Raw genomic sequence first — 16,509 nt, 5'->3', positions numbered from 1 at the left:
ACAGGTGAGCTCACGTGCTCACCGTGCCAGCCCCCACGGCCGGGGCCAACGGCACAGCGGCATTTGTCTGTGGTCTTCGCTGTCCAACTCACTGCTGCCCCTCCCCCTGGGAATCAGCTCCCCCACACACACACCTGCCTTTCCTCTAGGGACCTGCTCCCCTCCCACCAGACAGACCCGTTTCCTGGCCACAGGCATGAGCCCTTGACCCCTGCTGGGCCCATCAGTATCCCCTGGCCCTTTGGTTCAGAAATAGACATGGATCCCGGCCCCTGAGAACTGCTCCCGGAATCACATGTGGGAAAGGAGATCCCAGAAAATGAAGCCAATGGAAAGAAACAAGAGACAGAGGGGAGGGAAACCCACAGATGGTCCTGGATCCAGCTGTTCCTGAGGTCTCTCCCTTTCCAAGCAATAAACTCCAAATTTCTGTCTGGTTGATTCAAGTCGGGTTTCTCTCACTTGCCACCAAGAGTCTTGACTAAACACCCTGTACCTAACATATAATCCCAATGTAGTTATAATACAGAGAAACGGATATAGATGCAGATGTAAATACATTGTGTGGGAGGGTACGTGTGTGGATAGGAAGAGACCAGAAGACCTATTCAATGTTAATCGTGAGTATCTGTGCGATGCCCCATCTGGGACTGCAGACGATTGGTATTTTAGTCTTTGTACTTCCCTGTGTTTTCCAAATTTTCTGCAAGGAACATGGATTTTAAAAATATAATAAACATGTCCTTTAAAAATCCGACTAGCAAGAATCTGCTGAGCTTGTGCAGAGGAGGGTTCTGGCTCAGGCGGTTCTCAGGGGCAGCACGGAAGACCCCTGGGGCAGCCACCGCTCATCTCGGGACTGGCTGGCAGGCCACTGGGGCACCACACCGTGGCTGCTAAACCCCAGCCCCCAATCCGGGTGGCCCACAGCCAAGGCTCCTCTCTCCACACTGCTCCTGGGCCCCTGGCTGAGCCCCCGGAAGTCCCCACCCACCATATCGGCCTCCCAGGAGAGCCACATAAGGCACCGCCCAAGAACTGTCCCTGAGCACAGAAAGCGGGAAAGGGAAATGTTGCGATGAAGGCAGAGCTCACACGAGCTGAGCTCCTGCACCTGCTCCCAGGCCCGGGCTTCCCCCAGCACTACCACCATCGGAGGGGACGGCCAAGGCAGGACAGAGCCCATGGGACCCCCCACTTCAGATGAGGGACAGTTAGGGAACGGGGTGCTGCTGTCTCCCTGGGGCCCCCAAGGCTCTCTGGCTCCAAAGGAGACCAGGCAGGAGCGGCTCCCACCCGCCCACCCGAGGCACATTCCCTTTTCCTGTGCTACACTGAGGTTCCACGTCAGGCTCATGTGGGATTGGGTGTTTGTCCTTAACTTTTTTTTTTTTTTTTTTTTTTTTTGGACAGGCAGAGTTAGTGAGAGAGAGAGAGAGAAAGGTCTTCCTTCCGTTGGTTCACCCCCAAACGGCCGCCATGGCCGGCGCGCTGTGCCAATCCAAAGCCAGGAGCCAGGTGCTTCTCCTTGTCTCCCATGGGGTGCAGGGCCCAAGCACTTGGGCCATCCTCCACTGCACTCCCGGGCCACAGCAGAGAGCTGGCCTGGAAGAGGAGCAACCGGGACAGAATCCAGCGCCCCAACCAGGACTAGAACCTGGAGTGCTGGCGCCGCAGGCGGAGGATTAGTCTAGTGAGCCGCGGCGCCGGCCTGTTTTTAACATTTTAACAACTTCTAAGTGTGCATTCAGCGGCATCCACAGTGTTGTGCAACCACCACCACTAGCCATTTCCAGAACTTTCTCACCACCTCTGACACTGTCCCTCCCACCCCATCACCTCTGCCCCACTCTCTGCCTCTGAATTTCCCATTCTAGGTGCCTCGTGGAAGTGTGGTGTGGACTGAGTGCAGGTGGACCCCCAGGGTCGTGTTTGAACTTGTAACCCTCAATATGATTGCCCTGAGGGGGCCTTGGAGAGGTGAGGAGGTCAGGGGTGGGTATGAGACCCACTCATTGCTCTGCCTTGTGACCCACCACGACAAAGGAAAGCCATCCTTGGGACTTCTGCTGACATCACTTGGGGGAACAGATGTGTGCTAGCTGTGGGTGTGTCCAACCCGGCAACAGGATGGTCTGAGAACAGCCATCCTCCTCCCTGTGAGGACTACTCCGAGAAGGACGCCAACCCCAGGAGGGCAGAGCCAGACAGGAAGACAGAACCAGCACGGAGGAAGTATTTGGACTTGGACCCAGCCAGGCCCAAATCCTCCCTCTTGAGCTTTCCAGGTACCTAGACTAGAAACCTCCTCTTGCCCTCGTTTGCAACCCAGAGGTCCCTGACCGATTCGCTAAAGTCCCCATCAGAAGAATCATTTTGTGGGTAACACCCACCACCCCTCCAATACAAAGACCATTGGTCCTGCAGCTCTGTGTCATAGAATTACAGCTTTTAACCACCAAACCCAGCACTGTGTGTGTGATGCTGACTCCGCTCATGCATGCTCCCTGGGGTGCCCAACAGGCCAAGACTGTGGGGTCCACAGACAGGGGCTTTGGCCATAGCCGTCTCGTGAAGGAAAATCTGACAGCAGCTGTGTGCACTTAGAGGAGCAGGTGCGGGGGAGCCCCTCCCAGGCTAACACCGGAGGCCATCCGGACAGCCTCGCTTCCCACTCTTGCCGACTACGGAATCCACGCCACACTCAGGCTGGGCTCCGATCGTGTCTCCTGCCCCTCCTGGCCCTACTCCTTCACCTACACCTCGCTGAACCACAATGCACTCCCCCAGCCCCTTGAAATCCTGCGCTGCCTCGTGAGCCCACTTCCAATGCCACCCATCCCACCCATCCACCCTTGGCAGGGGGTGGAGTCTCCTCTTTCGTTGGCCCTCCCAAGCACTCTACATGCCTTTACCCACCCTCCTCTCTCTGGGGCACAGCTGGGCTTTCCCGCTGGAACGAAGCAGCTGCAAGGCAAGCAGAGGGCCTGCTCCCCTCCTGGGCCCGGCTGTCCCATGCCCACGACACACCTGGCTCTCCCCAGTCTGACGCAAGTGAATTGAACATCTGGACCACCACCCACCTAAAAGCAGGACTGCTACCTGCATCTCATTCACGGAGGGGAAGGGAGGGTGAGCGCTGCAGGGGGACCTTGGGGGCGGGGGGAGGGGGAAGCCAGGTGTCTCTGTTCTCATCACGGCCCATGGCCTTGCCTTGCCTCCAGGTGGCCACACCCTTGGGGGGGCCTTCCCGGCCAGCGCCACCGTAAGCAGCCTTTGTGAGTCATGTTCTTAGCCCTTCCTGACATGTGAGCAGATCCAGGTCTCAGCCAGCCCGGTTCAGTTACCTCTCGCTTTCCACTCTGCACCTGCCTTTGTGCGCAGGTTCAACCTCTTATGAAAATGAATGCTGTCGGCCGGCGCCGCGGCTCACTAGGCTAATCCTCCACCTTGCGGCGCCGGCACACCGGGTTCTAGTCCCAGTCGGGGCGTCAGATTCTGTCCCGGTTGCCCCTCTTCCAGGCCAGCTTTCTGCTGTGGCCAGGGAGTGCAGTGGAGGATGGCCCAAGTGCTTGGGCCCTGCACCCCATGGGAGACCAGGAGAAGTACCTGGCTCCTGCCACTGGATCAGTGCAGTGCGCCGGCCGCAGCGGCCATTGGAGGGTGAACCAACGGCAAAGGAAGACCTTTCTCTCTGTCTCTCTCACTGTCCACTCTGCCTGTCAAAAAAAAAAAAAAAAAAGAAAAGAAAAGAAAATGAATGCTGTCTTCAAACACAGATGGCACAGGTAAACTGCCCGGTGACCTGTGAGGAAAGAAGTGGGGATCTCTGTCCCGATTAGTGAGGGCAGCGGCAGCTTACCTGAAGCCGATGGGACAGACCCTTCCGCCCTCCAAGACCCCTCCCACAGCTCCCACCAAGTCCTCAAAAGCAGCCCATCTGCCCAGAGACCCATCCAGTGCCTTCCCTGAGAAACAACACGGGGCTGCCGAGATGCCTGGCTCTCCATGCTTCAGAGGCCCGCACACACCTGCTCCCCGCAGCGGCACCACGCACCTTCCCGGGTGGTGGGGAGGCAGGTGCACAGAGGCTGAGAGTCTCGCCAGGCACCGTGGAACTGGCGGTGGGAGAAAAGGCACAGACACTGGCATCAGACAGCTCTGGGTTTGAATTCTGCTGCTGCCACCCCGGCTGGGTGACCCCTATGGGACCTCAGCCTTCTCCTCTGTGAAACGCCGAGGTGACGACAGCAAGGGCCGTGCAGAGAGGGACATAAATGAGGATGAAGTGCCAGCCTGGTGCACACCCAGAGTGGGCTCCAAGAGCCTTCCTGTCCCTGTCTCTTCTCTCACTCTTCCTGAGCCTCTGCCCTGTAATGCGCAGTCTCCCATCATTTCTGTTCCTTTATTTGGGGTAAATGGGGGGAAAGGAAGAAAGGACATCTGCAGACAGATCCCCCAATAGCCATTTTGCAGCCCAGCTCCTGCAGGGGGCCCAGCCTGACAGCCAGGACCCCTCACTGCCAATGACCATGGCCACGCACCAAACCAAGGCAGCCCGGCTGTGTCACACAGGAGCTCCCCACTTCCTCAAGGACAACCTGTGGGGCAGGGAGCACAGATGTGGCCGGGGGGGGGGGGGCTGCAGGGAGTTGGAAGGTGCCAGCCCTGTGACCAAGCAGGGGTCTGGCAGCGCACGTGCCATGAGCAAAGCCAAGCCCAGCCAGCACTGCCAGATCTTCCGACTTCTCAAAAGACGACCGAAAAACAAATTCATAACGTGGAGCCTTCTCATTTAAACTATTAGCTTCAAAGGGACTGAAACGGCGTGTGGGCCTAACACAGTGCCTGCAGAACAGAAGCTCGGCAGGGTAGGGCTTTGGCCACACTTTCTGCACTGTCCACTGCTGTGTCCCCAGGGCCTACAACCGGGGCTGGCCCAGGCTGTAAACTTCCCCAGAGAGCGGAGGTGTCGGTGGGGGAGGGCAGCTCCTGGCCTCTGCTTCAGACTGCAAACCTCTAGAGGGCAGGGTGCTGTTGGCCCCTCTCTCTGGAGACCGGACAGCAGGTGCTATGGGACACACAGCGAAAGACAGGGTGGTCCTGCCGCCCCTCTTATCAGACCCTGTGCCTGGGGTGAGGGAGGTGCCGCCACCATGGGACCCAGGAGGCAGCCCTTGGGGACAACAACCACAGTTGTCCCCCCGCAGCTCCGCGTGCTCAGTAAAGATCTTCAAATAAATAAAGACAAGCAGAGGAAGGGAGACAAGGCAGTGGCTCGGATCCATGGCCGCATCCTCCTGCCCTCAGAGAAGCACTGGAACCCTGCTGCGTGGCAGAATCAGCCGTCCCAGGACGCCCACCGAGCCGACATGTCTCCAGGGACGGCCCCAGCTGCCAGCCAGGCCAGGCACCCACCCCTGGAGGGCTCCGGGAAGGCCTTGGCTGCAGCTCCAGCCTTCACGCAACACAGTGCTCAGAACTGATAAGCTTAAAAGCAAGTGACAATTTTTCAATGCACCCTTGCTGCAAGGGCAGTGAATCAACACAGCATTGGAAGGGAGGTGAAACCAAGTTCACTCCCCCAGCCCCCAACCTAGAAACCAGCTGGGATTCGTACAGCCATGCTGTCCCCACTCAGAAGCCCCAGCTTAGGAGAGACACAGCACCCCGCTCCCTGCTTTATCACAGGTGCAAGGCCACCCCGACTCACTTAGCAGAAACCCCAAGGTGATAGGCCAGGCTTGATGGGCACAAGCAACTCGGCCTGGGTGCTGGGAAGTTCTACTCCTGGATCCAGGTGGTGTCTACACAGGTGGGTACGGGTGTGAAAATTCACACAGCTGTACCCTTAAGGTCTGTGCACTCACAGACGGCAGGGGTGCTTGGCCTAACGGTTAAGACACCTGTGTTCCATTTTGGAATGCATGGGTTCCATGCCTGGCTCTGGCTCCTGACTCCAGCTTCCCGCTAATGCAAACCCTGGGAGGCTAATAGTGGCTCAGGTAGCTGGACTCCTGCCACCCACAGGGGACACCCAGACTGAGTTTCCAGCTCCCAGCTTCTGCCCCAGCCCAACAGTTGCAGTATAACAGCTACAGTTGGGTACTGAACCATTGCGTGAGTTTCTCTCTCCCTGCCTTTCAAATAATACATAAATAAATTCACATGATTTTTAAATTTCATTTTCCATGGAATTTGTGAAGCCCTCTCAAAAAGTCTCATGAGTTCCAAAAAGCTTATGGAAAACGGAATTAAAAGATAAGTCTTTGGGTGCAAAATTTTTTGAAGTCCGTGTATGCAGGGGTCTTCAAAAAGTCCACAGAAGGGGCAGGCGTTGTGTTGCATCCCCAACCAGAGCGCCAGTTCAAATCCCAGCTGCTCCACTTCCAATCCAGCTCCCTGCTAATGCACCTGGGAAGGCAGCAGAGGATGGCCCGAGTGCTTCGGGGGGCCCTGCCACCCACATGGGAGACCCAGGTAGAGTTACAGGCTCCCTGCTTCAGCCTGGACAACATCCAGGCTGTTGCAGTCATTTAGGAAGTGACCAGCGGATGGAAGATACCTCTGTGTTGTGTGTGTATGTGTGTCTCTCTCTGCCTTTCAAATAAATAACTCATTCTTACAAAGCCCATAAAAAATCATAAATGAGAGCCGGCGCCATGGCTCAATAGGCTAATCCTCCACCTTGCGGCGCCGGCACACCGGGTTCTAGTCCCGGTCGGGGCGTCAGATTCTGTCCCGGTTGCCCCTCTTCCAGGCCAGCTCTCTGCTATGGCCAGGGAGTGCAGTGGAGGATGGCCCAGGTGCTTGGGCCCTGCACCCCATGGGAGACCAGGAAAAGCACCTGGATCCTGGCTCCTGCCATCGGATCAGCGCGGTGCGCCGGCTGCAGCGGCGGCCATTGGAGGGTGAACCAACGGCAAAGGAAGACCTTTCTCTCTCTGTCTCTCTCTCTCACTGTCCACTCTGCCTGTCAAAAATTAAAAAAAAAAATCATAAATGAATTTCAAGTTTTTGCACCCAAATTAAGTAATCTTTTAGTTCCATTTTCCTGGACCCTTGTGCAGTCCCCCTACGGCCACCCCAGTGCCTTAACAAGAATGACAACAGCAAGCACTTGTTACCAGCCGGGCGGCGCACCGTGCTTGCTTCAGGCTCTGAATCACACAACAGAGAGGCGCACAGCCTCCAGGCCTGCACAGACAGGGGTTAAAGGTTCTGCTCCCAACACCTGCCCCCAGCACACCCCTCCTCCTCTGAGCATGAACGCTCACGCAGGACAACAGACATGAAAATTGGGAGGATGGGGCGGGCACTGTGGCACAGTGGATTAAGCTGCCACCCGCAATGCCAGCATCCCATATGGAAACCAATTCAAGTCTCAGCTGCTTTACTGCCAATCCACCTCCCTGCTAATGCACCTGGGAAAGCAGAAGAAGATGGGTAAAAGACTCGGCCCCTACACCCACGTGGGAAACCCAGAAGAAGCTCCTGGATCCTAGCTTCAGGCTGACCCAGCCTTGGCCACTGTGACCATTTGAGGAGTGAACCAGCAGATGCAGGCTTGTTTTCTCTCTCTCTCTTTCTACTCCTCCCATTCTCTCTGTAATTCTCCCTTTCAAATAAATAAATCATGTTTTAAAAATTGATAGAAGTCAGGGGGTAGGAGCTGCGGTATAGCTGGCAAAGCCGCGGCCTGCAGTGCCAGCATCCCATACGGGCACCAGTTCTAGTCCCGGCTGCTCCGCTTCTGATCCAGCTCTCTGCTGTGGCCTGGGAAAGCAGTAGAAGATGGCCCAAGTCCCTGGGCCCCTGCACCTGCGTGGGAGACCAAAAGAAGCTCCTGGTTCCTGGCTTCAGGTCGGTGCAGCTCTGGCCATTGTGGTCATTTGGGGAGTGAACCAGCAGATGGAAGACCGACCTCTCTCTCTCTCTCTCTCTCTCTCTCTCTCTCTCTCTCCCTGCCTCTGCCTTTTAAATAAATAAATAAATCTTTTTTAAAAAATTGATAGAAGTCAGACAAAAACACAAGCAAGCTCTCAGCAGAGGACCCAACAGTAACCTTCCAGAAGCACTGGCCTGTCACAGCCACACCCACTTCAGACATCCCAGGCCACTGGTGCGAGCCAGCCCCTCTCTTAACACACAAGAAGGGGGCCCCCTCTCTCCCGCCACGTCCCCAAAACTGCAGCCATTTTCACATCCGCATCCCAATTCTTCCCAAATCCCTGTACCTTCTCTTAACACTTTTCTTCAAATTGACTCACAATTTTTTACTTAAACAAATTTGCTTTTTTAAAATGTTATGTAACTCTCGCACACGGAAAACCAGCGTCGCTTGCCAGAATTCATTTTCTAAAATAGCTATTAAACCCAAAGCAGGGGCCACCTGAAGCCACCTTGCCCACCTCACTCACTCTGCGTGACTTTGGTTGGCAACGACACTCAGTCTGCTGGGGAGAGGCAGGAGGAGGGGGTGGGGAGGGGCCTCCTGGGCTCGAAAAGACCAAGAAACTTCCTGGGCTCTTCAGCAAGCCCCCCACCCAGCACAGAAGCGACTGCCGTTGGTTTAACCGAACAGGCCTGGCAAGCTCTCTATTTGGCAACATCCTGGTACGCAGCCATCTGTGCAGCACGCGGGCTCCAAAGAGATAAAACCGCGTTTGGAAAAAAATAGATCCCAGCTAATGGTGACTGGTCACTGATTCAGATGCCCACCGGGCCCCTCCTTGGCACAAAGGAAGGCAGCCTGCCTCTGCCTGGACCTGAGATCTAGGAACCAGGAGTCAGGGCCAGCCCTGGTGTCCAGCGCCACATCCAGGATGGTCGGGGCTGGGCCAGCATCCACGCAGAGGCAGGCAAGGGGTCACAAAACTGCAACAGCGCCCCGCCGGTGCCAGGGTCATCTGCATTTCTCTCCACAGTCTGCTGGAGACTGCCCGACCTCAGACAAGAAAGGGTACTTGTGGGGCAGGCATGGCACTGCGGGCCAGGCCACCACTTGCGACGCCGGCATCCCCTACCAGAGGGCTGGCTGCTCCGCTTCCAATCCAGCTCCCTGCTAATGTGCCCGGGAAGGCAGCAGATGATGGTCCAAGTGCTTGGGCCTCTGCACCCAATTGGGAGACCCGGATGGAGCTCCTGGCTGCTGGCCCAGCCCTGGCTGTCGTGACCATTTGAGCTCTGCCTTTCACGTAGATAAGTGATTTTTAAAGGACGCTTTGAAGCCTGCTTCAGAGGGCGCTGCGGAAGAGGACCTCGGGGAAACTGGCAGTGGCAGACTCCGTGTCCCTCGGGCACCCACCCGTCTGCAGTTCAGCAAGGACCGACTGCATCGCCCTGTCTGTGCAGTGGGGACCCATGGGCAAGAAAGACAAAGTTCCTGCTCCCAGGCAGTCCGCAGTCCGGGGGAAGAAACAGCCAACAATCTGTTTATTGAGGAAACAAGACAATATCAGCTAGTAAGTGTCTCAGAGGAAATAAGTCGGGGTAAAGCTATAAGGACTGCAGTGAGATGCTAGATTGGAGCGTCAGGGGAGTCCTTTTGAAGAGGAGATGGCGTTGGAGTTAAGGGTCCAGTGATAAAGAAGCACCAGCTAATTAAGCAGGTGCAAAGGACCTGGGGCAGGGACAAACTCTACATGTTTCAGGAGCAGAAGTACAGTGGTCATGGTAAAGGAGGGCTGAAGTCATAGGAGGTGAGACCAGAGAACACAACACGGGGCAGGCCCAGCCAGAGGCTGGATTGCACATTAAGGCCAGCAGGAAGCCTACAGAGGGCTTCCCGCAGGTCAGAGTCTAGATCTTGCTCGACTTGTTTAAACCCTACTGTACCAGGACTGGTGTTGTGGCTCAGCGGGTTAACGCCCTGACCTGAAGCACCGGCATCCCATATGGACGCTGGTTCAAGTCCCGGCTGCTCCACTTCTGATCCAGCTCTCTGCTGTGGTCTGAGAAGGTAGTGGAAGATGGCCCAAGTCCTTGTGCCCCTGCACCCGCGTGGAGATCCAGAAGAAGCTCATGGCTCCTGGCTTCAGATTGGTACAGCTCTGGCCATTGCGGCCAACTGGGGAGTGAACCATCGGATGGAAGACCTCTCTCTCTCTCTCTCTCTGCTTCTTCTCTCTCTGTGTAACTCTGACTTTCAAATAAATAAATAAAATAAAGCTTTTAAATTCAACTGTAAGGGGATTGGATAAGGGAGACAAGCAGCTTGGAAATGAAAATAGCGACTGAAGAGGAATCAAGCTCACGCATGCCCCCAGTTTTGTCCCTTCGTACCCGAGGGTTTAATTCCTCAGGCTGTCAGGGAGGCCAACGGGGGCCGCTGATCGAGGGAGACATGTGTTGTTTAAAGCAACAGCAGACAACCCGGTGGCATCCAGAAAGGGCAGGACCCGGCTCCTCCTAGCAAGCAGTCCTCTGCTCAGGGCCAGGGAGAGGATCCATCGCCACCTCACTCGCCTTCTAGCTCGGGGACTCGGGGACTCCAAGCCCAGGCCCCACCCTGGACTGCCCACAGGCTCAGATCCCAAGCCCAGCAGCTCATGGGGCCATCCTCAATGGCAGGACACAGGTGGGTCTCCTGCCATCAGGTTCAAATCCGAGGGACAAACCCTAACAGCTGCCAACATCACAAAGACAAGCAGACAACTCCGCTGTCTGGTCAACCCCAGACAAAAAACTTCAAGCCGAAATCTGACAGCACCCCTAGAGCTAAACACCACTTCCCAGTACACAGGTGACAGCAGAGCACGGGGAAGGACAGCAGGTGACACCACCCTCCAGGTTCTCCGTAAAACAATCCAGATTCTTCCCTTCAAGATACAAACTGAAATATATTCAGGAATGAAGTAATTAAGTGTCTGGGACCACGGCTGTGCACCACACAGCGACCCTGCAGTCATATGTGACATGTATGGGACAGGAGCCCGTGGGATCCCATCCTGGGCCCAGCTGTTAGGATGCCCAGATCCCACGTGCGAGTGCTGGGATTCGAGTTCCAGCTTCCTGCTGATGAGCACCCTGGCAGGCGGCAGAACATGGCTCAGGACTCGGGGCCCTGACGCCTATGCAGGAGACCCAGATGGAGTCTTGGGGCTCCTGGTTTCAGCACGGCCCAAATCTGGCTTCTGTGGGCATTTGAGGAATGAACCAGCAGACTGGAGCCATCTGTCTGTGCATCCGTCTGTCCGTCTCTGTCTCTTTCTCCCTCTGATTTCCAAATAAATAAAAATAATAAATCTGAAAGAAAGGATCCTGCCCCTGGTGACGTCACAGCCACCTGGGTGTGTTCCCTCAAGGATGACAGCATCTCACGACACAGGCCCCAGAACACACCCCAACCTCAAACACCCCACGACTGCACTTCGGGCCACTCTTCCAGTGGAGCCGGTCAGTGCTGCAGCTGGCCTGGGAGCCGGCAGCGGCTGCTATTCCCCCGGATTCTGTGTATGCCTGGGAACTGCAGCAAAAACTTTGAATAGCTCGGGCCGGCTTCCTCTCACAAGCCACAGGCGCTGCCCACAGCGAGGGCGGCTCCTGCTCACGGGCTCACTGCTCTCCCTGCTCAATGAGGAGGAAATCCCCTTCTTCCTCCTCACACGTCCCAAAGAAAAAAACTGCAATTTTTTCTCCTCTAAGCTCACTTTTTACCATTCTCTTTTTTTTTTTTTTTTAAGACATTTATGTAAAAGGCAAAGTTACACACAGAGAGAGGGAGAGACAGGGAGAGAGGTCTTCTATCTGCTGGTTCACTCCCCAAACAGCTGCAACAGCCAGGGCTAGGCTGACCCGAAGCCAGGAGCCAGGAACTCCAGCCAAACCTCCCACGTGGGTGCAGGGGCCCAGCACTTGGGTCATCCTCCACTGCCTTCCCAGGCGCATGAGCAGGAAGCTGGATGGGAAGTGGGACTCAAACCTGCATGCACAGGGGATGCCACGTGTTGCAGGTGGCAGGTTAACCCGTGGCACCACCACACTGGCCCCTCCTCTATGCTCCCTGGTCTCAGTCTGGTTCAGGTCAGGGTCAAGGCCACACTGATTTGCCCACATCTTTCAGGTTCCTCTGCCACCGTCCTCCCAATCAAAGGCACCGGTTTCCCCCCTGGGAGGGCCAAGCCCCCCACCCCCATTTCTGTACCCATTGAGGGGATGCTGGGACCTCTCCCTCACCTTCTGTGTGACCGAGAAAGCTGTCCCTGGACATCAGAGCACTTCCAAAGATGTGGCCGCTGCAATGGCTCCAAGCTGCAGTCTCAGAGGACGACCGCATGCAGCTGCCTCCCAGAGCCGTGTCCGAATGGGATCAGATCCCCTCACACACGTCACCGCTCGTGCAGGATCCCACGCGACAGAAACGTGGGGAGACAGCCAGAAAGAGGCAGAAGCTCCCGCCTGGCCCCTGACTCCTGAAGACAATGGTCGCATCAGAGATGAGGAGGGCCACAAGAGGCAAAGTGAGCCCAGAGCTTTGAACACAGTTCTTGGGAGCTGTGTGGGAGTCCCCTGGCCTGGGCTACATGGGATGTCTGTCTCGTCACCGTTCTCCATGTCACACTCACCTGCCGCCTACTGTGCAGTATTTCCACGTAGCCTGGAGACAGCAGGAGGGTGACAAGGACCACCAGGACAGTACTGCAAGCCACATGTGATCCCTGGAGCCCTTGAGGCAAGATACCAGGAGCGCTCTCTGCACGCGCCTGTCACTTAGAGGTGCCAGGAAGGTCGATAGCGTGTGGAAGGCCGAGGAGCGGCCTGAGCCTGAGCCGCCCCCTGCGACGTGCCGGGGAGGAAGGAAGGACTCAGCAAATCTGACCCCCAGCATGGAGTTCGGGGACTGCTGAAGGCAGGCCGGCAGCTGCAGCCTGCCCAGCTCCCCGGGCCAGCTGGCTCCTGCAGAGCAAGGGTCAATAGTGCACTGCGCTGAGTTCTCCTGCTCCGAGACAAAGGAGCTCCCTAGTCCGGCAAGGGAAACAAAGGTCGCCAGAAGAAACCCAGCTTCGTCCTCCCTTGGGTGGGCCAAGTCCATGACCAAAACCATCAGGACGGCCAGCGCGAGAGATCGACAGGACGCCGCTGGGACATGAATGAGAGATGGACAGGACATCACCAGGACATGAATGAGAGACGGACTGGACACTGCCTGGACACGAACAAGAGGCAGACGGGACACTGCCTGGACAGGACGCCGCCGGGACGTGAATGAGAGAGATGGACGGGATACCACTGGGATGCAAACAAGAGACGGATGGGACACCGCCTGGACACGAATGAGAGGCGGACGGGACACTGCCTGGACAGGACGCCACCAGGACGTGAACGAGTGAGATGGACGGGATACCGCTGGAATGCGAACGAGAGACAGATGGGACGCCACCGGGACACGAACGAGAGATGGACGGGGAGAGATGGACGGTTGCCGCCAGGACACGAACAAAAGGCGGATGGGATGCCGCCAGTCGCGAATGAGAGGCGGATGGGACGCTGCCAGGACACAAACCAGAGGTGGACAGGACACCGCAGCCGGGACACAAATGAGAGACAGACAAGACGCCGCTGGGACGTGAAGGAAGAGGCAGGGATGCACACACGGCTCCCAGGGAGGAGGGCAAGACACCAGGGGCCGCATCACCCCGACTCCAGCGGGGGCGCGCCCAGCAGCCTCCTTAGCCTTGCGTGGCTGGTCTTGACCACATGACTGAGGCAGTCGCCACCAGACACACCACGCTGGGCACCAGGGGCTGAGCAAGGCCCTGCATCCTCAGGCAGCTCTGCATCTAGTCTTTCCACCCTGGCCTCTCACTTGAGCCTCACAAGCTCTTTGTGTGGAGGCAAAAACTGAAACCCAGGGTGGGAAGGAAAAAAAAAAAAAAAAAAAAACCACTATGGCAATGCCCGGGAGCCGGGACGGAGCCAGCAGCAGAAGTTGGAGGGCCCCAAGCAGGGGCTTGTCCAACACCCCCGCGGGCTGCCCCCAGGGTCAGGAATGGTCGGTCTGCCTCGTCAGTAATCTCCTTGTCACTCTCGAAGCAGACCCTCCCATCTTCCCTCCGGGGGTCACACAAAACATAGTAGGGAAGGGAAGGGGAGGGGAGGGGAGTGAGGGGCAGAGGCACTGGGGGCCCAGATCTGGAGCCAGGGGCTCCAGGGTTCTGCGGGCAGCCTGGTCTGCTGGACACACCTGTCCCCAGCACCGGCATCCCTAAGCCAGCTGCGGCACTTCCGCTCTGTTCAACACCATTCATACTGCCAACGCGTCCTATTCAACAGACTCATTCTGCGGACTCCACGGATTTCATTTAAAGTGACGCTTTATGTCACTACCACAAATGGGAAAATCAATACCACCAGCCCTAACTAGGAGGGAATCCTAAAAATACAAAGAAAACCAAAACAATCTACCTTCTAGACAGGCATGGTTCAGGCTCACAGGGCTTCACCCAGGGGTCTGATCCGCCTTTGTTACAAAAGAGAGAAGAGCAGATGTTTAAAAGGTGCTAAAGCCAATCTGAGACTTTCCCACTGGAGAAATTACACGGACTGCTATACAACTAAAAACGGGAAAAACTTTCTCACTGGGTGACTCAACCATGTTTAAGCACCTGAAGTCATTTCACGGGACAGTCAGCCCATGTGTGGGAACTGTTTTATGAGACATTATGGGGAGCCAGGACAGGAGGGGCCCCACCAGGGCAACCCATCCACCTTCTCCAATCCCCTGCCCAGGCACACCCAGCTCCTGGGCTGGTCCAGGGAATGCCCGGCTCCAGGGGGCTGCCCTTGCCCCCAGCCCTTGTCATGTGGAGAATACAGCACCAAACACTCCAAAGGCCTCTGGAAGTCAGAACCCAGCAAGGCCCCCCTGGGCATCACCCCAGTCCCAGCAACACCGCTGCCGGCAGTGGGCTCCAACGCCCCTCAGTGGCTGGGGACGCACCCTACCCGGCAGGAACAAGAAGGTATGAGCCAACACCTGCACAGCCAGCCCCTGGGGGCTGTCAGGCCAGCATCTGGGGGCTAGACCCCAGCGCGCTGTCTCAGGGGCTCCTTCGCCCACTCCAACCCCCCCCCCCCAACACACACACACGCATCTCAGCCCCAGGTCTCCACGAATCTCTGAAACTGCCTGACAAAATTATTTTCCACACCAAGAAGCAAACCCACGGAAGGTGAAGAGTCCGCGACTGAGAACCCCAGGAAAGGAGTGGGGCGGCGGTGGGCGCCCCGCAACCTCGCCCCTCGCCCGCGGGCACCGATCGCGACGGACGGAGCACGCGGACCTCAGCTCCAGCCAAGTTGCCCAGAAGCCGCGCCGGCCACTGCCGCCCAAAGCTGGCGCGGGGCACCCCGCGCTGCAGGCGGCGGGGAGGGCGCCGCGAATGGCCAAGGTTGCGGGGGCGAGAGCTCTGAGCCCCTCAGTCCGGGGGGCCTCCCCCGCCGCCTGGGCGTCCACAGGGAAGCCCCGGACTCGCATCCCACGCTGGTGTCCGCGGAGGACGCTTTTCCCCCACCCGATACGGGGCCGAATGCCCGTCCAGAAAGTCTGCCCCGAAGAGAGCAGGAGCCAAGGGACGCGCAGGCGGCGCGGCTGGTGTTACCTTTTCTCCTTGTTCTGTTTGCGGGATTTGTGCAGGAGTCCGATGAGCACCACGGCGGCGCGGATCCCCGCCTTCCGGCAGTGCATCCTCTCCGCCGGCTGGGACATGGCGAGGCCGGCGGTGCCCAGCCGCGCCCTCGCCCGCCGCGCGTCCCCGCCGCCCCAGCTCCGCGCGCTCCACGCTGCCCGCACCCCGGCCCCGGCCGCCCGCCTCGCATGGGCCCCGCCCCGCCTAGGTGCGCCCCGGGGGTCAGGTGACCGGGCGCTCACTTCCTGGCGACCTTCAGCGTCTCCGCGGGGGCCCGTGGGGCAGCCGGCGTCCACTCCCCGAGCGCGGGCATTTCCGAGGCTCTCCGGCTCCCGGCTCTTGCTCACATGCGCCGCCCGCCCGCGCACGGACCCCGCCCGGCCCCGCCTCCCGCACCCCGGCCACAGGAGTCCCTGGTCCGCCCGGCCCGGCCCCTCTGCCCGTGCCCGCCCTCTCGGGCCACCGCTCTGCGCTCCCGCGGCTCCCGCCCGGGGCAAAGACACCCGCCCGCCCGGATACTTCTCCGATGCGGTCACTGCCTTTAAAGCAGAGGAGGAGAGAACGGGCACGGGGAGGCAGCGCGCGCCCTGTGCTCGCCGCCCCGTGCCGGGCCGTTGCTTCCTCTCACGTTCTTGAAGTCTGTGGGTTGGAGGGCCGGGGCTGGGTCTGCTCCCCGTCAGCTTCCGTTTTGCGGGCCCTCCCTGGGAGCGGGGTACAACCTCGGGTCAGCAACCAACTTCTCCAGGACCGCCAGGTCGCCAGGGAGACACGATCGGGCGTCCCCAGTCGATGGCACCGGCTTCGGGGCCCCGCGTGGGCTGCGGCACCCACGCCGCCCTCTGCATGCGGCTGGCGGGCGAGCCACGTCCTCGCTTATGCA

The 16,509-nt window shown here is 58.0% G+C and overlaps 1 protein-coding gene across 6 annotated transcripts in view; it reads right to left on the bottom strand.

Annotated features, from left to right (window-relative positions):
• The window catches only part of RAP1GAP2 (RAP1 GTPase activating protein 2), a 217,574-nt gene that overhangs the window by 134,824 nt on the left and 66,241 nt on the right, over nt 1–16,509 (bottom strand). The window contains exon 1 of one of the 6 annotated variants that reach the window (XM_070061220.1): nt 15,872–15,957. The exons of 4 other annotated variants lie outside the window; for them this stretch is intronic. In XM_070061220.1, coding sequence (XP_069917321.1) covers nt 15,872–15,942 — 71 coding nt within the window. In that variant the 5' untranslated portion in view covers nt 15,943–15,957. Of the gene's footprint in view, nt 1–15,602; nt 15,846–15,871; nt 15,958–16,509 lie in introns of those variants that run through there. One more of the 6 variants, XM_051824521.2, reaches the window with a different exon arrangement.

This window comes from Oryctolagus cuniculus, chromosome 17 (assembly GCF_964237555.1).
Source record: "Oryctolagus cuniculus chromosome 17, mOryCun1.1, whole genome shotgun sequence".
NCBI lineage: Eukaryota > Metazoa > Chordata > Mammalia > Lagomorpha > Leporidae > Oryctolagus > Oryctolagus cuniculus.
The sequence above is the reverse complement of the archived record's forward strand: the minus strand, read 5'-3'. Positions and strand labels throughout refer to the sequence as shown.